The sequence below is a fragment of the Nycticebus coucang genome, chromosome 5 (assembly GCF_027406575.1).
Source record: "Nycticebus coucang isolate mNycCou1 chromosome 5, mNycCou1.pri, whole genome shotgun sequence".
In the NCBI taxonomy this organism is placed as follows: Eukaryota; Metazoa; Chordata; class Mammalia; order Primates; family Lorisidae; genus Nycticebus; species Nycticebus coucang.
Genome location: NC_069784.1, coordinates 118694249 through 118720607, shown reverse-complemented (window position 1 = coordinate 118720607; position 26359 = coordinate 118694249). Strand labels below are relative to the sequence as shown.

The 26359-nt window shown below is 38.3% G+C and overlaps 1 protein-coding gene across 5 annotated transcripts in view; it reads right to left on the bottom strand.

Annotated features, from left to right (window-relative positions):
* Positions 1-26359, bottom strand: part of ADGRG6 (adhesion G protein-coupled receptor G6) — a 148943-nt gene that overhangs the window by 60708 nt on the left and 61876 nt on the right. For 3 of the 5 annotated variants that reach the window (XM_053591183.1, XM_053591187.1, XM_053591184.1), the window contains exons 3-6: positions 19356-19697; positions 17179-17802; positions 7589-7657; positions 4453-4536 (exon numbers count right to left, since the gene is read on the bottom strand). In XM_053591183.1, coding sequence (XP_053447158.1) covers positions 4453-4536; positions 7589-7657; positions 17179-17802; positions 19356-19697 — 1119 coding nt within the window. The remainder of the gene's footprint in view (positions 1-4452; positions 4537-7588; positions 7658-17178; positions 17803-19355; positions 19698-26359) is intronic. The other 2 variants (XM_053591185.1, XM_053591188.1) reach the window with 1 other exon arrangement.

Here is a 26359-nt window from a genome sequence, read left to right as displayed (position 1 = left end):
CATGTGGGAAGCTAGAAGCAGTGCTATAATTTGTACCTATTGTAAGCTAGATTTTTCAAACAATAAGGACTAATGGCGTTACGAATTTCTTATTTGGGTTGCTTGTGCTAACCTCAAAAAATTTACTATTGAGTAGCAGCAGAGTGATATTTCAAACAGAGAAGACCTGATGTGGATGGAAATAAGAATCAGTCTGAGAGCTTTTTTAGGTAATATAATGAAAAAGATTCAAAGGTTCATTATTTGTGAGAATACCTAGATTATCCATGAAATATGTTGCAGAAGTATATTAATAGCTTAAAGATAAGACTTTCAGGCCAGGCATGGTGGCTCATGCCTATAATCCCAGCACTCTGGGAGGCCAAGGCAGGTGGATTGCCTGAGCTCATGAGTTGGAGACCAGCCTGAACAAGAGCAAGACCTCATGTCTAAAATTAGCCGGGCGTTGTGGCGAGCGCCCGTAGGCCCAGCTACTTGGGAGGCTAAGGCAAGGGAATCACTTGAACTGAAGAGTTTGAGGTTGCTGTGAGCTATGATGCCACAGCACTCTATTAAGGGCAACAAAGTTGAGACTCTGTCTTAGGAAAAAAAAAAAGTTTCTTAGCATATATAGCAGGGCCTCAAATAACACTGCTTCATTCAAGGTCGTTTTGTTACAACATTGATGAGAAAAAGAAAAAATCATTTCCTACTGGGGTTCCCTGCCTGTCGGGAACTGCCAAGTTCTCCCCAGCTCTGTGTTTTTTCTGGGTCCTGCAGTGTCCTCCCACATCCCAAAGATCCCTGGGTGGATGTGAGTGCACCCTGCGGCGAGTAGTGTCCTGGCCAGGGCTGGCTCCTGCCTGCACCCTGATCTAGCAGGACAGGCTCTGGCTACCCTTGACCTTGAGTGGAATAAATGGGTTGGAGAATGAAGAATGAATGAATACAAATTATCATCAAATTAAAATTCATCAAGTCTAAGATAATCACACAAATTCATCAGAATAAAAGACGCAGTGGGAAGGTGCTTAGGGAGCTGTCACATTTGCGATTGATTTTGAAAGGTGTGGCGGGAGGAGGGCTCCTCATAGTCTCCACTTTGCAAACATTTACTCCATATTTAACTCACTCCCATACCAAAGGCCGTCATTCACTTATTCATCAAAAACTGGGTAAATAGCCTTGGCACCTGTAGCTCAGCGGTTAGGGCGCCAGACACATACACCAGAGCTGGCGGGTTCAAATCCAGCCTGGGCCTGCCAAACAACAATGACAACTACACCCAAAAAATAGCTGGGCATTGTGGCGGGTGCCTGTAGTCCCAGCTACTTGGGAGGCTGAGGCAAGAGAATCACTTAAACCCAGGGGTTTGAGGTTGCTGTGAGCTGTGATGCCATAGCACACAGCATGGTGTGACAGCTTGAGACTCACTCTCCCAAAAAAAAAAAAAAAAACTGGTAAATAATTCTCTTGTTTTCATTAATCTTTCTAAAATGTATACATAGTACCCATTTATTTCTAAGTTTAATATTAGGAATGTTTGGGATCTTTATTTAGAAGGCTGGTGATGTTTCTGTGACCAGGGATATGCTGATGGAACTTAATTCTTGTTTATATCAATTAGCCTGCGCTAAAATCATCTTCGTTATGCATCACTTCACTTAAAGCAGCAGTTTCCAAAAACCTATAGATGAATTTAAGCAAGGATTTAGAGTAATGTGAAGAAACAGATTAAAGTCCTATTTAAAATAACAAAATAATTTTACACATAAAATGGGCCTATTTCACAGAATCCAGAAAAATAAATTTTATTGATATACTAAGAAAATATTAATATATCTGATAATCAAATATTTCAATCCCTTTACTGCCCCTACATTGGCACGTCACTATTAATGAACTAAGTGAAATTCTGACAGACCAGAGTTAAAAGGACAGGATGTAGTAGACAGCAGACTTGACAGCTGTTCTTATCTTTCTGACAGTAAACAATACAAGATTCTCTAACGTATCAGATCCTGAGCCTGAGAATATTTACTATTTTTGTTTCCCAAAGAATAAGAAATTGTTGATAGGCTATGAATTATCTTAGCACAGGACATGACATAAAACAGCATTTATTTGCAAAGTGAAAAAGTAAATTATCTTTCAGTCATTTCAAATTTGATTACATCAAAGGAAAAAATCTTAATTATAGTCTACCCTTAATACCTTACTCTTCTTTTTAAAAAAGGTAATGAAGGCTTCAGGGCTTTGAGATGTGAGAAGCTAACAGATGTGTAAAATTATTTTTGTTATTTTAAATAGGACTTTAATCTGATGAAGGATTCAGGGCTTTGAGATGTGAGAAGCTAACAGGATATAGGGAGAAATTCAAAAACATTGTCTATATTTATTTTCACTCTTCATTTCTATTTCATAACGAATAGTACTGGGTTCATTTTACAATAGTCAAATTGATTTTCCCATATTAATTCAGAGATTTAAGTAAAAAAGGGAGTCAATTTAGGGGAAAAATCCATTAAGGAAAAAGTCTAGATGGTTCAAACATATGGTTAAGTTGTTATACCCATTTGAGTGCACAATTTTGAGAATATTTCTACTACAGGATGATTTCTGAATATTTTTAAATGCTGACATTACATTTTGGATCTGAATTCAATTTTTTTTCTTTTTTGCCATTCATGTGGTCAAGATAAAGCATGTTAACTGATTCTAACATTTGCTTGCTTTGTTGAAACGCCAATGGAGGTTATGACGCAGAGAGAGATGGACTGAACAAAGCTTTCTTCAAGAATGTCAGAAATGATGATTGAGTGAATGCAGCTCCTCTCTACCGAGGCAAGGACTCTGAAGCATCGTATAAATGTTCTTGGGCAGCAGAGGATGTGCCAGTCCTAGAGGGAGTATGACACAGAGGCTCTTTGTATGTCCATACAAAGAGGGGAGCACTTAGTTGGAATTATAATATCCCCATCTACTGGCTGGAGTCCATGTGAAATATGCACTGGAAACTTCAGCTGTTGCCTTCTTGGGGGTTGCTGAAATTTTTGCTCCATCATAAATCTCCTTGGCATAACTACCAGAATAACCATAAACACGTCCCTGAATCGATGTCTTTATAACTCTAATGAAATCTATATCTGCGTTTTATGTAAAATATTCCGTACTTCCAATTTAAATGTCCTTACAGAGGATGTTGATATAACCCCCAAAGCCAAAAAAGAAAAAAAAAAAAAAGAACTATGTGGGGGTTTCTTTTCTCTGGATTTGGGTCCCTGGTGATATGTTACAGATGTCTTGGCCTCACAAGCTAAACGATTGGGGTTTAGAAAATTTCTTTGTTTCTAGGACCTCGTATTTGAGAATATTACTGTAGTCAAAGCAGTGGTGGTGTCACCTGATTGGAATTTATCTTTACTGGAAGAAACTGAAATCACTAACTAGGAATTACCAAAAAGCTCTGTAGGTAGTCCCTAAAGAAGATTAAAAATTAACTCAATTCACCTGACTTTTCCTCTACCATTTCTTACCTCATATAATTGCTATGTTTGAAAATTGCAAATAAGATAAATAGAAAGGTGTTTATGGAGAAAAAGGCAAAAAGTATTGGAAATAACTTTAATTTTTGTCATTAAAAATAGATCTAGTCAGGCTGGGTGGGTTGGCTTATGCCTATAATCCCAGCATGTGGGAGGCTGAGGCGGGTGAGCCTTGCCTGAGCTCATGAGTTCTCACAAGACCAGCCTGAGCCAGAGCCAGAGCCAGACCCGGTCTCTAAAAAACAGCCGGGCAGTGTAGTGGGCACCTATAGTCCCAGCTACTTGGGAGGCTGAGGCAAGAGGATCACTTGAGCCCAAGAATTTGAGGTTGCTGTCAACTAAGACACCACAGCACTCTACTGAGGGTGACCAAGTGAGACTCTGTTTCAAAAAAAAAAAAAAAAATAGATTTACTTGATAACATTATCACAGTCTAACCATTATTCTTCAACAAACAAAAACAGAAAGCAAAATATTACTATGGAAATTTATTTAAATGTTACAAATGAATGACCATATATTTCACTTTGATGAGAAATTAAATCACTAAAATTACTTAGTTTTTTGAAATTTATAAAATCCTTTAAACACTAGTTTCCTAAAGAGAATAATCTGACAATTTTTTCCTCCTATCTCTATTACAATGCAAATAAATTCCTTTTAATTAAATATCTTTCTCTTAGCACTTCCTATGAAAGTGCAGCTAAAACTGCAAAAGAGATGTACTGGAAATGTAACTTGCTTCAACTGGTCATTAACAGTGGGGAACTCAAAAGTGTTAAGTAGTATTTGTTTACTAGTCTTGAAAGTGTACAAATGTACTGGTTGACTTCAATGAACTTTGTTGATACGTTACATATTCCCACCCTTAGAACACAAATTTTCTATGTTAGACATACTAAAAATATAAAAGTTAAGGATTTCTTACCATTTGTTTGTATACTGAGTCTATTAGTAACAGGCATGTTAGTGGTGACAATGGGTGGTGCGGTACTAGCAGGGCTTACAGTAGCTGGTAATAGAGATGAAAAAGATGTAATTTTGCAAGGAGCACATGACAGTTAATATGGATAAGCAATCTATAATTAATGCATGAAAATACATAGAGGAGGAATGGAAACCAACTCTTGCCACTACATACAACACACTCTAAAGTTATAATGCAGGAAATGAGGCGATGTTTCCATGGCCCATTAAGAATCAGTTCATATGGCATTTGGTGCCATATTGCACAGGGGTCTGGACCAGGCACAAAGGGACTGGAGAAAGGACACTTAGATGCTTAATTCTAGAGCTAAGTCTGCCATTAATAGGTTGGCAATCACACAGCAAATTACTAAACCTTTCCAGAACTCAGTTTCTTGAGTTTGTAAAAAGAAAAAGTTACCGAAGCAGTCTGTACTGACCTATGGCTTGAAAGTTACTGAAACTACATCCATCTACCTAATAGACTGAAACTTTGTGCAATAAAATTTCAGAAGAAAATGTATCCTCTTCTTGAGAAGTATAAAGAAAAACAACAAAAAAAGAGAATGAAATATATAGACTAAATGAGTCATCTAAAGATCCCGCTTTTCATCCACTAAACATTGATGAATAAAAAGTGCCTCACAGGGCAAGCCTTACAGACTTATGTCATAGTTACACTTCTCATACTACTAAAACTCCCAAAGATTAAGACTTCATGTAATGATTTGAAAATATCTTTTTAAGGGATCCTAGTAGAACTATAGAAGAAATAAAATATACATGTAAGTTTCCTTTAGTTTATCGTACATGTACATTTATATTAGATGTACATTCATACATTCACGTGGTAGTCAATGGCCATTCCATATTTCTCCTAATTTAAAAAAAAACTACCTACATTTAAAACATTTAAGTATTTAAGTGATTACGAAGATTATCTTCCAAAGGTTTTGTATAAATTACTGAATTCTATGATTCAAATGTGCATCTTAATTAAGATAATTTTCTATGCTATTACAAAGTAATATACTTAAGAATATTCTTTTTGAAATCTTTATTTATTATGAACAGTCAAGTACGTTTGTCCGAATATACGGTCTATTGGCAAAATGCTTTTTAATCACTTAGGACATAGGGAGAAAAACAAACAAAAAAGACGTTTGGGGCAGAGCATGGTGGCTCACACCTGTAATCCTAGCACTCTGGGAGGATGAGGCAGACTGAGCTCATGAGTTCAAGACCAGCCTGAGCAAGAGTGAGACCCTGTCTCTAAAAATAGCTGGGCATGTGGTGGGCACCTGTAATCCCAGCAACTTGGGAGGCTGAGGAAAGAGAATCACGACCTCAAGAGTTTGAGGTTGCTGTGAGCTGTGATGCCAAGGTACTCTACCAAGGGTGACAAAGAGAGACTCTGTCACCCTCAGTAGGTGGTGACAGAAAAAAAAAAGATATCTGGGAATCTGGTCCCTTAAGCCAAAGAATATGTTACTACAGATATTAGGTTAAATGAATAATTTATTTTTTTTTAGTTTTTAAAACAAACCTTCAGATCTTGAACTAAACAAAATTAAGGTTGTTTTGGTCTATTACCTATAATTATTTAAAAACTACACTGCAGTTAGGTGCAGTGGCTCACTTCTGTAATCCCAGCACTTTGAGAGGCCTAAGTAAGAAGATTACTTGGGACCTTGAGACAAACCTGGGCAACATAGCAAGACCCTGTGTCTACAAAAAGGAAAAAAAAAAATTTGGCCAAGCATGGTGGTGCACACCTATAGTCCTAGCTACTAGTGGGTCTGAGACAGGAGGATCACTTGTGCCCAGGCATTCTAGGCTGCAGTGAGCTATGATCATGCCACTGCACTCCAGCCTGGGAAACAGAATAAGTTATCTCTAAAAAGCAAACAAATAAAAAACAAAATCTAAACTTGAGTTATAGAAAGAAACTACTTAATAACTTAATTTTTATAGGGTACTGATCAATAACAGTATCAGAGAAATAATGTCTCTAAAAGGAAAACAAAGATAATAATGAGTAACCCAGCCCAGCCCACCTGACCTAACTCCCCACACTGGAACCACAGCAGAAAGCTTGTTGATTCTCATTTCTAACCTTGTCACCCTTGTGCCGTGATCATGTTAATAAGTGATCCAGAATTTACAAAAGGCATGACCATGATTCTTAATGTAGTACATAGAATATGCTACTTCATAAGGAAGTATTTAATAGAATGAGTGGATGAAAACGGTCATGAGTAATTAGGAGGCACAATGATAAAATTAAAGCAAAATATTTATATTATTTTAAAACTTGTACAATTTTAATTACATATTATTTAGCATGCAACTACTCAGAACATAATATATAATTGTAATACTGACCAAACTCTAGTCATGAAGCATAATAATTAGTATAGTTACATCGACATCAGTTTAGTATAACCATTTTTATTTTAAGATTTAAGTTTTATTTCACATCATAAATTGCTCAGTGCCTTGTCTTAAACTTAACCGAATATTCAACTTAATTTCCCCTTGTTTTACAGACATGAATACTTTTTCAAAATATTGTTCCACTATATTTACACCGGACCTTTCAATATTCTAGAAAAGAACTAGGGGAAAAAATATAATCAACCCTTCTAAGGGTCCTCAAACTTTTTAAACAGGGGGCCAGTTCACTGTCCCTCAGACCATTGGAGGGCTGGACTATAGTTTAAAAAAAAAAAAAAACTATGAACAAATTCCTATGCACACTGCTCATATCTTATTTTGAAGTGAAAAAACAAAACGGGAACAAATACGATCACACTGCTGCACGTGGCCCGTAGTTTGAGGACCCCTGAATCATTCACGTTTTTAAAAATGCACTGCTTTATGGAAATGTGGTCATCCAGGGTGTGAACGCATTCTTTCTCCACACTGTACGTACTGTGCACCCACACAACTAAAAAACATCCAGAAACTCTTCTGTTCTGCTGTTTTGGTGGCTTTCCAAGTGAAAATTAAAAGAAAAATCAAAACAATGACAACTATATTCCCAAAATAGCACGTGGGAAGCACAGAGACTCCAGAGGATGACGTTGGCTCCCTACCTTGACAGAGGGTCCCCAGATCTGCACAGCTGACTAGTTCTGCTGCCGGGAGCGGGATCAGGTAGGAACCTTGAGTAACACACAGAGAGTACACACGTTTGATTTATGATTTACTGATTTTATCTGGAAAACAAAGTTTATAATCATATGCTTGGTAATAGGAGCAGTCCTGGAAGATTCCACCAATAACTCTCCAGGATCAAGAAAGTCTCTTAAGATCACTGTGCAAAAAATCAAGGTATTGAAATTGCTCTTAAAGTCTTCAACTCAGTTTATCACCCATGTACACACGAAATGAAATGAAATAAAGTGCTGCTGCTCCTTAAGGACTGTGCAAAAAGTTTGGGCCTTTTTGCAGAGTAAATTATAAGGGTCTGGTGTGACAGAAATTCACAAATATGAAGTAATACAAACATCAAGGATAAGTTTCAAAAGTGAACTTGGATATTATGAATTACTCATGAAACACTTATTTTTGGTTCATAAGCACCAGCATATGCTACTTGCAACTCCAGAAATATGTTTCTGTGACTTCAATTCAGTCTCCTTGTCTTTCTATTTCAAGCTTTTACTGACTCACCCTCAGCAGGAAACAAGTTGCTGATTTTCTAATACAAGTAGTGGATTTTTTTTCTGTGGCACTAAATCTGCCTTTAACAATTAACAGACTTTTACCAACAGGTTGAGGCCAGGGAAAATGGATTACACTTGTCACAAAATATATTGCACCATGAATAAAAATATAAAAATTAATATGAATATATACAATAAATGTGTGTATATAATAAATATACACATATAATATATACCGTATATTTAATTTTTAAGAAACATTTACAATAATCATGATTTTATTCTAATGCTTAAACATTTTCCAATCTTTCTTGTGGGGATAATAGTTGAGGCACAGCAGGTACATGAGCTAACAAAAGATATCTAATTGGGTAGTAATGTGCATAAATATAAAACATCCCTACAGTTTAACAGCATCTCAAGACGCATGATTTCTTCCTTCTTGATGTTAGGCACCTGGCCCAAGGAAAGAATCCTATCTCTAAAAGGCCCAACCCTCAAGCTGGTCTATGACATGACACGGACTGGTAAGGAATTCACCACAGACCCTCACGTGTTCATTCAACAAACATTTACTCATTGCCTACAATGTGGGAGGCACAAAGGCCAGAATGATGCTCTAAGCAAGGTCCCTGCTCTAAGAAAGGAATGAATGGGAGATGGCTTCAGTTGTAAGTGCCATAGGGAAATGCTTCCAAGATGGTAGTATTTCCATGGGATGTGAGGGCAGCACAATGAGAAGAATGAACAGGAAATCCATTGTAAAGAAGGAAACCCAGGAGGCATTACAAAGGACCCCCCTGGAAGAAGGCTGGGGGGAAGAGAGTACAGATGAATATAGCTGACAGGATTTCTAAAACGAATATCCACCAGGAGGCGCTGAAAAGGTCTGGGAACCCAAGTACCTGGCACGAGTGGAGTCCAGTTACCTGTACCACACTGGCAGAGATGATCAGATACCCAAGTAATGGGGAGTCTGTGGAGGACGTAAACACCACAAGCTCTGGAATCCCTGTCTGTCTTTCATTCTTGAATCCCGTACACAGCAGGTAGGTGCTCGAGCTTTACTGAATAAATTACTGAACACATTATGAATGACAGCTCAGATTTGCAACTCTCTCTCTTTTTTTTTTTTTTTTTTTGTAGAGACAGAGTCTCACTTTATGGCCCTGGGGAGAGTGCCGTGGCCTCACACAGCTCACAGAAACCTCCAACTCCTGGGCTTAAGCGATTCTCTTGCCTCAGCCTCCCGAGTAGCTGGAACTACAGGCGCCCACCACAACGCCCAGCTATTTTTTGGTTGAAGTTCAGCCGGGGCTGGGTTTGAACCCGCCACCCTTGGTATATGGGGCTGGCGCCCCACCGACTGAGCCAAAGGCGCCGCCCCGATTTGCAACTCTTTCTAAAGACAATGGGAAAATAATAAGCGGAAGCTGGGTGAGGAAATTAGATTTACATTTGAAAACAAACACTTTGGAGGTCCTACAAACAAATTAATAGTATTAATTTGCACTTGATATCAAGAGTGAAATGAGGGCTGGGCGTGGTGGCTCACGCCTATAATCCTAACACTCTGGAAGGCTGAGGCAGGTGGATGGCTTGAGCTCAGGAGTCTGCGATCAGCCTGAGCAAGAGTGAAGCCCTGTCTCGAAAAAATAGCCAGGCATGTGGCAGGCGCCTCTAGCCCAAGCTACTCCAGAGGCTGAGGCAAGGGGATCACTTGCACCCAAGAGTCGGAGATTTCTGTGAGCTATGACACCACTGCACTCTACCCAGGGTAACAAAGTGAGACTGTCTTAAAATAAAGAAGTTTAATGAGGATGGACAGAAAGAGACGAATATGAGAAATGTAAAGAATGTGCACTAATTCAGTGACTAATTGGAGACAGGAAAAGAAAAAAAAGAACAGAGCACATTTTGCTGGTTTCCAACTTGAGAAATTGGTACAAGACAATCCAATAAAAGGGTAGTGGAAATGCTGGAATAGAGCAAACCTAGGTGGGGTAAACGCTGGGGGCGGTAATGGAAACCGAGGTGCCTGTGTGCCATCTAGACGCACAGGAGTTACACGTCTGCGTAGGAGGTCTGGCCAGGGAACGCTCAACAGAAGCTACAGATGTGTCTGGGAGCAACACAGCCAGACTATAGATTTGAAAAGAGAACAAGATGGAAGCATAACTACTACTATATTTAAGCCTCAAATATAAGAAAAAGAGCTATAGACTTTGAGAAGGTTCAAAACTTTTGTAGTGGTGCTTCTACTGCTACAAAAATTCCAAAAACTTCAAAAGAAGAAAGTTTAATTAAGGAGGATGTGGCAATATCAAATACACCAGAAAAGCTAAGAATAAGACTTTCTGGGAAGACCTTTAACTTTACATGGGGGTTTTGGCAGTCGCTCTCTAGAAACTGGTTTCAGTCATGTGGATTCAAATCTGGATGGCCAAGGTTTGAGGCGGGAACATGAGAAGAGGAAGCGTGGCTGTGAAAAGCAGCAAAGAGGAGGGCAGTTGTAAAGATTGGAAACTTAAGCAAGTATCTCATGGAAAACAGCATTTGAGGAGGCAGACAGTGGGGCAGGACTGAGCTGGGATGTTATCTCGATGGCTCTCTGCTCCTTACTCCCCCCATAGCACTTCCCGTGTGCCCACTCTGTGCAGGACCCCACTTCTGTAGGTACTCATGTTTTAGAAAGGGAATTCTGGAAACTAAAAAGGCCTTTGATGCTCAAAGTGACTAATAATCAGCCACTGTAACATGCAACTCAGGAGACCGCTGGATGGAGTTCCTGTGAATCTCAAATTACACAAATGTTGGCAGTCAAAGGCTCCTTAGGCCACCTCTGGCACTGATAAAATATCTCTGGAAGGCAAAGAGAGATAAGCACTCAGTGCTGTGGGAAAGAATTCTTTAGGCTAACTACACTGCCACTGTCCTGTGTCAACACTTAGCCTGGGAGTTAGGAGAGAAAACCAGAGCAACGAAGACTGAGAGTGTCATCATATGGTAAAAGTATAAATTTCAACCTGTGGCATCCTATTCTGAGAAATGTTAACATTTACCTCTCAATATTTTAATCAGCTGTTCCTTATGGGGACTTCTAGTTTAGCAAATTGACATTGCTTTAAATAAAATAAACACTATTTTATGATGATCTAATATAGCAATAGAAATTAAATTAGAAGATTTTCTCAAAATGAAAAATGGTATAAATACAACTGACAAACCTAGAGGACATTAAATTGATACATGACATGCTACATGACAAATACACCAGTTTCCACGATACATGAAATCTGAAATGTTTGTATACAACCATTTCATTTCTACCTAGTTCCATTTTTGGCATATCTGCATAAAAATGTCAATGTCACAATTTTCCTAGGCTGACGATTTACAAACTAGGAGACTGTTAAGGAAGAAGAGACAACCCCCTCTCCTGGATAGTGATATATTAATATTTACCTTCAACAAATTGTTTTTAGAATGTATTCTGATTTTTGAGGCTACCACAGAGGTGTTCTAAGGCATTTACTTAATATTAATGGCAAACTATAGAGCCAAGATTTGTTTTGAAAAATAATACAATCACTGAAAGTAGAGAGATTATGAAAAGCTATAAAGCTGTTAACTTTTTTTTTTTTTTTGTTCTTCCAAAATCAAATTGCTGAAAGCGGTCACTATAGATTTATACACGTTGTGCTAAAAAAGACTGATACATGGCCAACTGCTCATATCACAGTAATAGCTGCAGTAACAGAAAAAAAGAATAATAATTTCTTCCACTTTTTTTCTACAGTTGTTACCTAAGACGAATTGTATAACATCATAAATAAACATGTTTAAAATAGAATTATTTCTGAAAGTCATCTTTGCTCATAAAGAGTTTGGGCATCCTCAAAGAATAAAGTGATTTTATCTTAATTTTTTTATTTAAAAATAAGTTAGGAATCTAAAAATGCTAAACTCAGTAAATTGTTAGGAATAGGAGGAAGAGTCTCGCAGCTGTTAAAGGACAGAACTAACAATAACGAAATGGTGAGAATCCAATAGCGGATGGAGCCTTAGCAAACTGGGTACAAAATTCTGGAGATGAAAACAAAAGTACAAGGGGGAAAGGGAGGGGAGGGAGGGGGTGGGTGGGTAGAGGGAAGGGGATTGGTGGGATTACACCAGCCGTGCATTTTACAAGGGTATATGTGAAACTTGATAAACTGTCTGAGAACCTAGTGAATGATGCCCCATGATTATATCAATGTACACAGCTATGATTTAATAAAAAAAAAAAGAAAACGAAAGTACAAATCCAGAAATTTCTAGAAAAGAATAACAACAAAGTTGAGTGCTTTTGAATTGTGTCTTATCTCTAGGTTCACAGCAGCTAATAGATGGAAGTGCCCAATAAATGCTTGTTAAATAGATGTTATTTGTTTGAACTGAGACTATTCATTGAGTTATACTGTACCACTCCTCAGGAAAAGCAGTAATCAGTAAGATAAATAAAACTGGTAGGGAAGGCACGGTCTGTTCTTTGTGAAAATTGATGGACATTAGCCAGTATCTAAACTTGAATCAGAACACAGGCAAATACTCACCCCAATAATTAAAGCATTCACTAAAGAAATTAGATATCTATCCATGGAGGTAATAAAATGAAATATGCTTAATAAAAATGTTCTAAGAAAAATGACGCTATACAATAAAAAATAATAATTTCTATATAAGGCATATTTTTCTGGAAAGGAATGACAAGATTAACCACGTTTTAAAAAATCTGCTATAAATTTCTTAATTAAGGTACATTCCCCAAATATGCTTAAAAAAGTACAGGAAAACATAAAAGTCCAATTTTAAAATTATTGAAACATTTGTTAATAATATTGATTGTATTAAGGCTAGGATGTTTAATATGTAAAACAAGTAAGATTTTAATGTTTATTGTAGTCAATTCTATTCTGTCTTACTTTCATATTAAAATTTCCTTAGCAATACTCTTCTGGAAAATCTATTCATTTTTCCATCACAAGTTAATCCTGAAATAAGAAACTCATATTCAACATTGTCAGTCCAATGGAAAGCTAGGAATGAAATTCTGTTTTTCCATTGGTTACTGTACTGGTCATTAGTTTGTTGGAAATGATGATACCATAAACAGTGAGCCACATTCACTTTCTGGGGGAAAAAATGAAAGGTTCAAATGTTAAGAGAGCATAGTTTTTTCACTTATTGAAGTTTTGTTTAGCTAACGGCCTCAGTATAATCTCTGTAACAGGTATTTCCTGTCAGTTAATGAGTGACTCAGGTTCTTCAACTCCCAAAGCTGATGATTAAGCAGGAGGAAATCCCCTCTGCCATCATTACTCCTGAAACCCCAGCCCAGGACATCTGAATGTCCGGAATGAGAGTGTTTAACGTCATCCTGGAATGTCAAGAAGACAGCTATCAAAGTTGAAGAGACTCAAATATATTGACTCTGTAAGCTCGGGCTCTTCGCTTGATGAAATCAGTGTAAAACTTAGAGATGCCTGGAGTAAATGGGCACGTATGTCATGCCCTTCAGTAGCCTGGAGGCTTGGGAAAGGAGTCTGAAAGGCAGTTTAAGAAAACATGAGGACAGCGTGATCTCACTCAGAGTCAAACTCATAATAGCAGAAAGCAGACAGTGGTTACCAGGGGCAAGGGAAGGAGTGAAGGGGGAAGACGGGGTGTGAAAATATTGGCCAAAGGATGAAAAATTTCAATTCAGAGGAATATGTTCAGGATAATTCTTACACACCCTGGTGGGCTATAGTTAATCATTATTGTATTCAACAACTGCTAAGTTGGTAGGTTTTAAAGGTTCTCCCCACAAACATTAATAAATGATAACCACATGAAGGGATGAAGGTTAATTAGTTCAAATTAGCCATCCCATGTGTATACATATATATCAAAACACCATGTATATGCCATAAATACAATCTTTAATTGTCAATTAAAATAATGTAAAAATAATAATTTTTTTTTTAACGTGGGAACTATTAGATATAAATACTGGACAAGGAGACAGGACGTGTTTTAGCCACCAAATGCCTCAGATGCTGATTTTTTTCCTAAGCTTTAGTTTCCTGCCCTATATAAAATGAAGGGAATGGCCTAAATCAGTACCCCAGACTCAAACTCTACCGGGGCCAGAAGGCCATCTGCTAACAAAAAGAAGGCTGGACCAGGGGGTGCTAAGGGCTGCAGTGAGCTGGGAAAAGCCTGCACAAGGAGCAGCCCTCATTCACCTCTAGCTGTGTTAGCCAGGTAGAGCTATTAGTCTAGTGATAGTATTTTGTCTGCCAGAGAAATCCCAAAATTCATTTTTATCTGAAATGTACTTTTTGAATGTGGGAAATAATTTGTCATTTAAAAGCACTGTGTGGAACAAATGTAAATGAGCAAGAACATAACCCATCCACATATCTAAGGGCTAAACTAGCCTATGGGTAACTGCTTGGTTCCCTCCGGCCCAGGAGATCTAGTAGGTTTTTCTATTGCTGTCCAAAGTATGGGCTTTTGCAAAGTGGACCTTTAAGATTCCCTAGATTAGTTTCAGGAGTTGGCAAATGTTCTCTTAAAGAACTAGACAGTAAATACCTTAGGATGGTGGGGCCATGCTCTATCTATCGCATTCGATTCACCCACTGCAGCACAGAGGCAGCCACGGACAGTGCATAACAGCTAGGTTGCAATGAACTTAATTTACCAAACAAGTAAACTGTGCTTGGGGCCCCAAGCCTGCAGCCCCAGCTATTCTGTCTTTTCAAGATGCTGATGCAAGAGGATCTCTTGAGTTACGGAGTTCAAGTCCAGCCTGGGTAACACAGTGAAACCCTACCTATTTTTTTTTTTTTAAGAGGATTAAACAAAAAACAAGTGGCTTGTCATAGTCCCTCCCAGTTTCCAATCTCTAGTTTCCTGGGCTAGAGGATTTCTTACAGAAATTTAGGAATCCATTTAATAATATAGCCCCAATATCTTAGTCATATGAAGGTATCCAAGAAATATTGCAGGAAAGAAACCTTAGCGAATTTGTTTAAAACAAGTACTTCATTATTCTGTAAAGCTACTGTTTTGTCACAGAATGTACTGCTGGCCAGAAGAGATGGGACCTTGTCCTCCTTCCTGGGAAGGAATTAGCTCACTTGCCCTTGTTCTAAGTCACATCTAATCCCTCCTATGCCAAAGGACAGCCTAAGTTATACCATTTAGGAGAACACAGCTCTCAAACCAAACTTTTCAAGTTCAAATCTTAGTTTGGCCACTTACTGATTCAAGTGACATTGGGTAAGTTATTTAATCTCTGTGCACCTCCCTCATCTGCAAAATAAGGTCAAAATTAGAATGCACACCATGGGATCCACAGTGTAGGAAATGGGTCAATATATGTAAGGTGCCAGAAGTGGTGTCGAGAACAACATGTATCCAATTCACATGTCATTTATGCATTAGCGGTTATTAATACAACTAGCAAAATCTGTTTTGGTTGCTGTAGTCTTCAACATATTTTCTATAAAAAGGCAAGTATTAGAATGGTCTCTATTGTGACATTTTAATAATGGCCAAGTATATGGTGAAAAAGGACCTGGGACTAAAAACAATGACGGAATGCAGGATGTGTCCAACCACTCTTCTTGCTCTTCACCATCCACCCCAAACACACACACTTGACCTCAGTTTCTTCTCTGAGTGAAAGGCTTTTTGGGAGCACCTGAAGGTCCTCTCTAATCTTGGACTGAGAAAGGATCTTGAGGGCCACCACTAGCTATTATGAAGTTCCTCTGTCTCCTTCAGGAACAAGGATGTGGTTTTCCCTCTTTGCAACACCCCACAAGGAAATCTCTTTCAAATGACATCACTTGGTAGCCTTCCACCATCTGTGGGAGTGCCACGGACCACACGGACAGGTGGATGATCCACTCAGAGGGGTAGATGGCAGGAATTTCCCAGGCCGGAAGGGCAGGCACAGGTCTGAGAACCTGGGGAGGTGGCCTCAGGTCTTCACGATGGGTCCCTCTTTGTTCCAAGTATTGGAACAAATTCCTGGTAAACGTTCCTCCAAAGTCATATATAAATTACCTGCAGACACTAGGCCCCTTCTTCCCTTTTCTGAGTTACTTCTGTGACCAAAAAGAACGTATTATCAATGCCTTAGATTGACTCATATGACATTTATAATTGATAATGAAACTTTTTTTTTGTGTTTGAATCAGTCTTATAGTATAATAAGGACTACCAAAATTAACATGTGTACACTGAGCATATCTGATGGAAGTTTATCTTAATACAATTTTTGCTACATATAATTAATTCCCCCTAATTTTGTACTTACCTATCTCTAATAATAGCACATTGACAGTCTCTTGAAGAGAAATCAGAAAGAGAAGAATATATTTGAAACAAATTACAAATGTTCATTTTTAAACAAACAGAAAGCAGTTCAGAAAGAAAATAGATAATTCCTGATTATCAAAATTTTCCATAAAACGGACAGTTTTGGAAAACCAGTTATTTAATACTGGTTTTATGGTAAATACTATTCCTGTAGGTGGTGGTTGTTTATTTAAGTAATCTAACTGAAATTTTATTCCGGAATGATAAAGATCAGGTTATTAACATATCACCTAGTGACAAAAAACGATAATTAATTTCCTTTGTGTTACACCTAGTGTTAACATTTGTATTTGAAACTCAATAATTAACAACAGTTGGTATGTTAGTGATAAATGGGGAGATAATTTGTGACACAGGGAAAACTAAATAATGGTAAGACCACAAACATTTTGATTGAATCTGCACACCCTGTAATCAAATGTATGCTATGAATAGCTAAGACAGATAACATTTTTAAAATTAAAAGAGCTCTTTAATGACCATTTTATATATAGGTCTATATGTGTATATGTACACACACATGCCTGTATGCATAATTTCTTACTGACAAACACATTCAGCAAAGAATGCTAAGAAGTATGAGTATACCACAGACTCACCACAGCTTAGGTTGCTTTCAGCTTTCAGAGCTAGGGTTGGGACATTCCAAAAGTCATTTTGCCAGTCGACCACATTCCCTTTCACATTACAGGTGAGGTTGGAGAGGATTTTGGAATTCATGGTAAAATTCCAAAGTCGAAAGTTGTAAATGTCCCCTTTTAGAGATGCAATCTCACTTTGATTGGAGCCCAACAACAATTTCCCACCCCCAGCAATAACTATACTAATGGTAGAATCACATGGAACCGTTTCATAGTTTCTTTTGAAACTGACGCCAACAGAGCCCAAGGAATTATTCCACGCAAGGCAGAGCTGCTCGAAGCTTTCTGTGAAAATGTCTTCTTTTCCCGTGTCAGGGAATGCACTGTTCAACAAGCATTTCCAACCAGAAATAGATAGAAAGTAGCCACTCTTGGCCTTTCCAAAGCTGAGCGAGTGTGTGAGGGATGGACTGGAGTAAGAGAAAGCTGTCCACTCCGTGTCTTCACTGCCCACTTTGGTGGCTTCAAAGCAGAGTGTGAAAGCGCTGAGCTCTGGAATGGAGATACTTTTTGCAACAGATACCTGATAAGCATCTGGCGTCTGGGGTAAAACGACCTTTTGATTCCTTAAGGACACGGCAACTAGGATAAAATGTACAGAGATACACAGACAATGAGATACAAGACAAGTGACAGACTCAAGCCCCCACCCCTCGCCTACCTCCCTCCCCTCACTCCCCTCTTTCTAGTTCATCCTCCCTCGCTCACCTTCTATCTAGCCTCTTTTGCCTGGAGTACTAACAATAAGAAACCCCACCTATTTTAACTCTAATCAGGGTTGCCTCTCACATCTAAACCTCTGAGTTATAGCCAGCCAACTTGATAAATACTTTAACCCCTAAATTTAAAAATAAAAAATGAAGAAAAAAAAAACAACTAAGAAAAAAACTGGCTTTAGAAAGCCTGTTCATACATTAAGATTCTCAAATATGTTATTTTTCAAATAACTTATAAACAAAACTTTTAGTTTTGCATTAACAATTGCCTGTCCCTCTTTCCATACGTTTCTATATTACCCTCTTCCCTACAAACTATACCAAGAGTTATTCTACAATAAAACATCATTTCAATATAAGCACTTTAGTAAAAATTCATGATAGAATTCAAAAAAATTATAGATTTTACTATCCTTTTAAAATATAAGGCAGTTTATAGATCTATTTATGCAAAGAGACACTTATATGAATCCAATATTCTAAATGCACTGTCCAAATAAAAACCCTGAAAGGACATATACCATAAACATTTTATTAGTGGTAATGGCTGGGTGGTGGATGTACAGGTAATTCTAATTTGCTTTTTATTGTTCAAACCTTATTTTTGAAAAATTAAAGCATGAGCTTTAAACACATATGTACTCGATGTTGATAATGAACAATAAATAACTCCACAGGCAAAAAACACAATTTATAATAATGAGGGTTAGCCATTTTAATAGTTGGGCCTCTCTTTTTTATTGTTTTTATTACACTACACATAGGACATCCCAGGAAGCCCAGAAGGAAAAAAAAAAAAAAGTGCAACGAAATCTCTTTTAAGCAAAGATGGGTTTTAGACAGAATGAAATGATGTAAATATTTTGTTGTGCCAGAATGTGGGAAACATATTTAATAAAACATATGGTTTATTTTCTTCAGTTATCAATTTCCAGGGGATTTTCTCAGGTTATGTTATTTCTTATGGTACGTTATTGTGGCCTTTTTAAAAAGTTTATATGCTAATTTACTATATTTGTCCCCTAGCATACACAGGTTCTTAAAAGAGCAACCTTCTAAAAGCCCAAAATAAAATGATTTCCAAATAGAGATGTTTTAAACTATCAGTGGACAGATGTTAGAATTACAGATTTTAATTAATGAAATATCTACAGTGTCTCTAAGCAGCCTAGCCTTTAAATGTTCTGCATAGAAACGATATAAAAGAAGTCAGCTCTTCTATAACCAGAATTGGGGTCTGGCAATTATATTTTGCTAATAAGAATGCTCAGAAAATACTAACAGATTCTTGCCCTTAAATCCTAATCCTAATCACTCACACACACATAAAAGAGCATAATTCTGTCTTCTGGTCCTTGTGTTTATTGTAGAACATGTTAAATGAAAGCAGAAGGTTGGCGTGGCCTTTGGTTTACATACCTCTGATGTAGCTGGCATTGAAACCTTTCTTCTGGATGCTAAAGTCACTTGAAAAGGACACATGCATCTCATTCGCACTTGAGTTGAATGATAAACCTTTGGCAGTTGCTCCACAAAATTTAGTCAGGCTCTCTCCATTGTCAAGGGACAGTGAGTCATAAATGCAATTGGGAGCTTCTTCAATGTCGAAGTCATTAAACGTTATCTGAATGATGTAGCCAGTGGGGGCTCGGAGGGTCCACAAGCAAGCCTGGCTGTTAGGGTAGTCGTTAGGGTAGCAGGGAGAAGTGAAGGTCCCAGAAGGGTTGGATAGGACAACTCTGCAGTTGGCACATCCCCACACTGTTGGCCAGACAAAAAAGAGACAGAGAGAAAAGGGCTGAGATCAGAGGCATACAATAAACCAAGAATACCACACACCAGGGAAAGGACAGACAGTAAACATTTAAAACACCAAAATACAAGCATGATAATTAAAAGGAAAACAAAACCATCTTGAAGAGAAAAGGAAATACCAATATGGCAACAAAAAGTAAAGGATAAAAAAAAATTCCAAGCAATGCTTTTTAAACTTACAGGGTTATATACTTTGAAAATATGATGACTGTCATGAAACTCTCTCCAGTAAAATGCACCCGGGTGCTACACACTGCATACAGCTTCAAGGAATATAGGAGGACTCAGGGGCCAACAATGAATTTCACAAGGTTCATCAACCCAGGTGAAGAAGCTCTACTTCAAAGAGCAACTGAAGTAGGAGGTTATAGAACCATAAAAATAGAGCTCAATATTATAAACCACAGATACAAAGGAAGAGAAACTCTTAGGAAATAAATGTTTAAATAGAAAGCTACCAGTAAGAAAAATAAACAGGTTTTCTTCTGGAAGATTGCATTTTTTTTTTCCAAATTCAAATAAACATCATCACCTTGCATGTGGGGAATATTTATAGTTTTGAAAGTACTCTCACTTATCCAATTTGTTTATCATGGTTGGTAATTATATACTTCTGTGATCATCTCATTTGCTCCTTCATTCAGTAAATATTTATTGAGTGCCTATAACATGCCAAGCACCGTTCTAAACAGCATGTTTCAATGACAGGAAAGACAAAGTGTCTGCAGAAAGGTTTCCTACACTGAAGTCTTAGACCTAAAGATAACCAGTAATAAGTATATAATACAGAGACAGATGGTGATAAAAGGTGGGGGAAAAAGTAAAGCATGGGATAGATGGAGAGTGACCTGAATGGTGGAGACAATGGGTAGTTCTCGAAAGAGGTAACCTTTGAGCAGAGGGCCAAGTGCAGTGAGGGAACATGCCATGAGCACACCGGGGAACAGGAGTGCAGGCCAAAGGAACAGTAAAAATATAGACCATGGTCCCTGCATGTTGGTTCCTCCTACTGAACCTGAAGTTCCAGAGATCTAAGATCATGTCTCCTTTGCTCATCACCATACTCCCAGTACACAAGGTGGTCTCACAGTATATGTGGGAAAAAAAACCTTCCCAAGTAGACTAGGAAAATGGTTTTATCCCATTTCCACTAATTTAAACAGTTAGAATCTGTTTATTATTCTTTATCCATGGCCTGCTCACCAGTTCTTAATATTCTTGTCTCCTTCAAGTACTGTATTAATGACAGCAACAATCTCATTTATCTAAGATTCTGTATCACTCAATTGCCATATGGCTCACACATAAACTTTCATACAAAACTACTTTAAGCACAGTAATGGAAATTGCTCTAAATTTATTATAATTCTCCCTCTTTTACTGAGTTGAATGGAATAAATATGTAGTAACTTTTCTTGAAAAAAAGCAGTTATTACAAATATTGTTTACTCTTCTATCATACAGTGAAATATTCAAAGACTTAATAAATGTGCTGCACTGTTCAAGCAAGGTTTTCTTTCTTCTTTTCCCTGGGGCCATTTTGTGTTATGCAACGTTTTGGCTTGCCAACTCTGTTCCTATCCAGTCTTTCTTACTTTCCCATTCTCTGTTCTTCCTAAGTCTCTGACAACTTGTGCAAGACCAAGACAGACAACAGAAAACAAATTATGATCATCAAATGTCTGACAAATGGCTTCTCTTATCTATTCCTGGAGCATCATGTTCCCATCCTTTGCAGTACTATTCAGAGCAGTTGTGTTTTCTATTTGTAAGATGATTTTCTTTTTTGTCTTCTTCTCCCACTGGTCTGTAAACTCAGAAAGCAGACGGTACGTACCTGTCTTATTTACCATCCTACTCTCCAGAACCCCACAGCATCCCTGGCACATGGGACATCTTCAATAAAATTGATCAAATGTATTAAATTTATAGACAAGTGAGTAGTTTAAATGAATGGTAACATGCCTAAAGAATGACCACATGCAGTATGACCAGGTCTTAAAGAGCACCTGGGCTCCGAACACATCTTGGCATGGGACTTGGGGGCCCTTTCTTCCAATTATTTTAACTTGCATGCAGCACAGGGCTGAGATGACTCTTTCTGACAAGTTCAGCTTCCTGTTGGTATACTTCGGGCTTGGATAAGAAGATCAATCCTAGTAATAAGCACCATTTTTAAAAAGATAAAGAGAAATAAGAAACAGTCTCTGTATGATCCCAACATGAAGATAAGCAGCATCAATTTTTCCTAGAGGAGTTGCCATGCTTTGTAGCCAAGACCCAAGTAGTGCTCATGAATTCCTTTATTCTGATATATTATTCCTTAAGAACTAAAAGAAAGGGTAGAAGAAAGTCATATGTGACTTGTAATAGTGACAATGTTTGTAATGTTAAATAAGTTCACTTCTCTGTATCTCTCAATTTTACCACCCTCACACTAGTAGGAATAGTAAAACCCACTTTCCAGAGTGAATCATATTGAAACCTGGTTCCAATATGATTCCATGAGGATGGCATAGAATCATATTGGAAAGTCCTGGCACATAGTTAGCACTACTTAAATCATGGCCATTATTAGGCATTAGTCTAACACCAATCTGTGCATCAACAATGAAAGGGTGGTTGTATTATCCTGGATGGAGTTGAAACACATTCTTCTTAGTAAAGTATCACAAGAATGGAGAAGCACCCAAGGTACTCAATACTAATATGAAGCCAGCAGATGATCTAATGCATGCACACATAAAAAAAAAAATTCAAACTGATTCAAGGTGGGGGGGTGTAGGGGGAAAAGGGAGTGAGGAGAGGGGAGGAGAATGGGGATGGGTTGCTCCCGCTTAATGGGCCCAGAGCCAGGGGGCATCTAGCCACCTCTTTGGCACAATTATAAAAGGGACTCTACCTAACAAATGCAATCATTGTAACCTAATTCTTTGTACCTGCAAATTAACATAAAACAAACAAACAACGAAACAATTAAAGAGAGGTAAAAGAGCTCCCTACCTTAGTAGAATCCCCTTTCCTTTAAACACATATAGAGATAGAAAAGAAAGAAGACACCTAAGAATACACATTTATAAATAAAAGAACATGTGATGAATTATTCCAGATGAATCTTACCTTCAGGGAGTAGATAGCATTTAAAAACAGTGATACTAAACAGTAATTACCTTAATTGGATAAACTGTCAGCTAAGCTAGGTACAGTACCATCGTGCTCATAATATCTACAGATCACTGCACAATAATGGGCTCTGACATGGATTATGTCATTTAACATCACAACAACCCTGAGAATGATTACCACCTCTGTCTTGCTAATATAGACTGTGTAAATTGCCCCAAATTACACATTCAATTGATAGGAAGGCCAAGATTCAAACCACTCCTCTAATGTAAGTTTTGCGTCTTTCTAAGAAATAAAAAGTTGCCACAATTAAACAAAAGACACAGAGAAAAGTGATGAGCTCAATCACTTCTTTCTTTAAAAGGCAACATTTTTTAATGGGCAGTTTCTTAAAGATAAGGTCATCACCCTAAAATTAATACATTATGAGAAACTAATATAGAAATACTTAAGAATGTTAGCGAGTACAGAGGGCAGTGCTTTGGATCTGACATTTGGAGTAATCAAATATCACTGCTAAGTGACTCCTACACTGTAAACTAGCTTATTAAGAAATTCACTTTCTTACTTGTTAGAGGCAGAGCTACTTAAAAAGGTGGCTAATGAAACAGTCACTGAATGAAGCATTGGTAAAATCAGAATTAACATATCTTCTAAAACCTACCCAACTTACAGCATGTGGCTCAAAGTGTTCTCAAAGACAGATATAATAACATATTCTCACCTGTCATAAGAGCAAAAGTTTCCAGGTAGTATAAACAACAAACCAAATTCCACCCTCAGTTTTTCCCACACTTGTAAATGTTTAGCAGTAATTTACCTGTGCATATTTTCCCAAGTTTATTCTCCGATGAAACTCAAAACTATAATGGGAAATCTTTTAGTCATGCCGAAGCCTGATAAGCACATTTGGATAGAATTTAGTAACAGTTATCTTATGGGGTTTTTACCTCAGTGACTTGGATTCTTACTCCACCCTTGCTATAAGTACTTCTTTATAGAATTCAAATACCATGCTCTTTAAAATCTCTTTAAGAAAGAAATTTCAGATCCCAAGAGATAAGTCATGAGACTTAGTTAAGCAACTAAAAAGAGATAAATTTTAGTTGCTTTCAACACAGAACAGTATTGAATAACTGTTTTCTTCTAGAATGTCTTAAATGGTGAACAAAATGAACGCATTAAAATGAAATCCTGTTCTTTAGTTCTTTGAACGTATATCAAACTGTAGCTCATGATTTTGTTGGAAAATCTAGCCAGTGAAAATTACCTCCAGAACTGCATCTATCTAGTCAAAGTCATGGTTTGAATTATCCAGGTGAATATATTAAGTTCTAATGAATGAAAATCTCATTTGTTGCATTAAAAAGTTTAAAATATTTAAATATTTAAAATATTTAGTAGCATAAAGATTAAACCTAAGAGCCATCAACCAAGAATTCTAGAACTAGCTCTGATACCTAAATCATTAAAGATCTAGGAGAGCCACATTTCTCTACATTCAAGTAAGTTACTGTCCCCCGGAACATCATAGAGATGGAAAATATTGATAATATTTTAGATGCTGACATAAAGTAAATGACTGATAAGACTAATAATATAGACAGACCCAGCAGGGGCTGGGGATCAGCCCTGTCTGCCGAACTTAGTCCACACAAGGCAACCACTCTCCTGCTGTGGGTGCCGTCAGAGCTGGGGATTCTGCACCCTGTCCGGCAAGACACAGCCCAAACCGAGGGTCAACACCACTACTGGCTGAGCATAGGACCCTCTGTCAAGGGTTGCTACCAATCGGCCATCTTCCAAGGTGCTTCCTTTTGCCAACTTCTAAGGAAGCACAGTAACAGATCAAATAGGAAGCTAGTGCACTGCACGCAGCTGATTGGGCACTCCCGGGAGGGGCAGACTGGAGCAGAGCCACCGGGCGGGCGCCGGAGCTGAGGCTAGTGCTGCGCGCACTGCTGAGCTTCACCCTTGGATCGACCCACTTCTGTCTCTATAACTTCTGAAATTCCTGAGATCTACTGGAGGAAAAACCACTCAATTCCTGTGAAGTGCGGGATATCCTGGGCCAGTTCTGAGTGTAGAACGACTGCCTCCGGGGTAAGAGCTGCACCGCAACTGTGATCAGTACTCGTCCGGACCTTGGTAAGAGCTGCACCGCAACACCCGACCCCTGCCCGCTGGGCCTCTGAACGCCCTGACCAGGAACTGCGGGAGCCGTTCAACCCCTTGTCCTTCCTCTTGCACCCTTCCTGTCTTCACACCAGCCTGCTCGTCTAGCCAGGGACTCTGGAGCCCTCCCTGCCTCTGTGCGGAGCCCTTCTCCTGGCCAGAGACTGCTGGAGCCTTGGGCTCTCTGTGCCAAAGTCACTGGGCACCAGGCACTCCCAGAACCGTGTGCACATATTTCTGGATCTGGGTGTGTCACACTCCGGAGCTGCTTCCACAACCGGAACTCCCTGGCTGGGGCAGCCCCAGAGGAACTACACAGGGTCACTCCCTACAAAGATCCAGCAACAATAGAGTGATTCTGCTGGGGTCTAATCTTGGAGAGACACATCCCCAACTCTGAGGACTGCCAGAGGCAACAGAGAAAAACAATCATGAGGTGAAATCAACAGAAAAACTCTGGCAATATGAATAATCATAGTAGATAAGCTCCCCCAAGGATCAATGGGGCAGACACAGCACAAGATCCCATGCACAAACTAATAGCTGAGATGTCAGAAATTGAATTCAGAATCTGGATAGCAAATAAGATCGAATTAGAATTCCAAGCAGTAACCCAAAAGATATCTCAAGAATTCAACAAATTCAAAGACCAAATAACCAAAGATTTTGACACACTGAGACAAGAAGTTGCAGCCCTCAAAGATCTGAAAAACACAGTAGAATCCCTCAGTACAGAATGGAGCAAACAGAAGAAAGGATTTCCGACATTAAAGACAAAGCTTTCAAACACTCCCAAACTCTCAAAGAGGTAGAGACATGGAGGGCAAAAACAGATCAATCTCTCAGAGAAGTCTGGGATAATTTGAAGAAAACCAATATTCGTCTTATAGGGATCCCCAAAAGCAACGAATTGGCTTCACAAGGCACAGAGTCTCTTCTCCATGAGATTGTGAAGGAGAACTTTCCAGACATGCCAAGAGATTCTGAAATTCAGACAGCAGACAGTTTCAGAACTCCAGCACGACTCAACCCAAATAAGACATCCCCCAGACACATCATAATCAATTTCACTAAAGTTAATATGAAGGAGAAAATTCTGAAAGCAGCCAGACGAAAGAAAACCATCACCTACAAGGGCAAGAATATTAGAATAACTACAAATCTCTCTGCTGAAACCTTTCAAGCTAGAAGAAGATGATCATCAACTTTTAATCTCCTAAAACAAAATAACTTTCAACCCAGGATCCTGTACCCTGCTAAACTGAGCTTCATTTATGATGGAGAAATTAAATACTTTAATGACATCC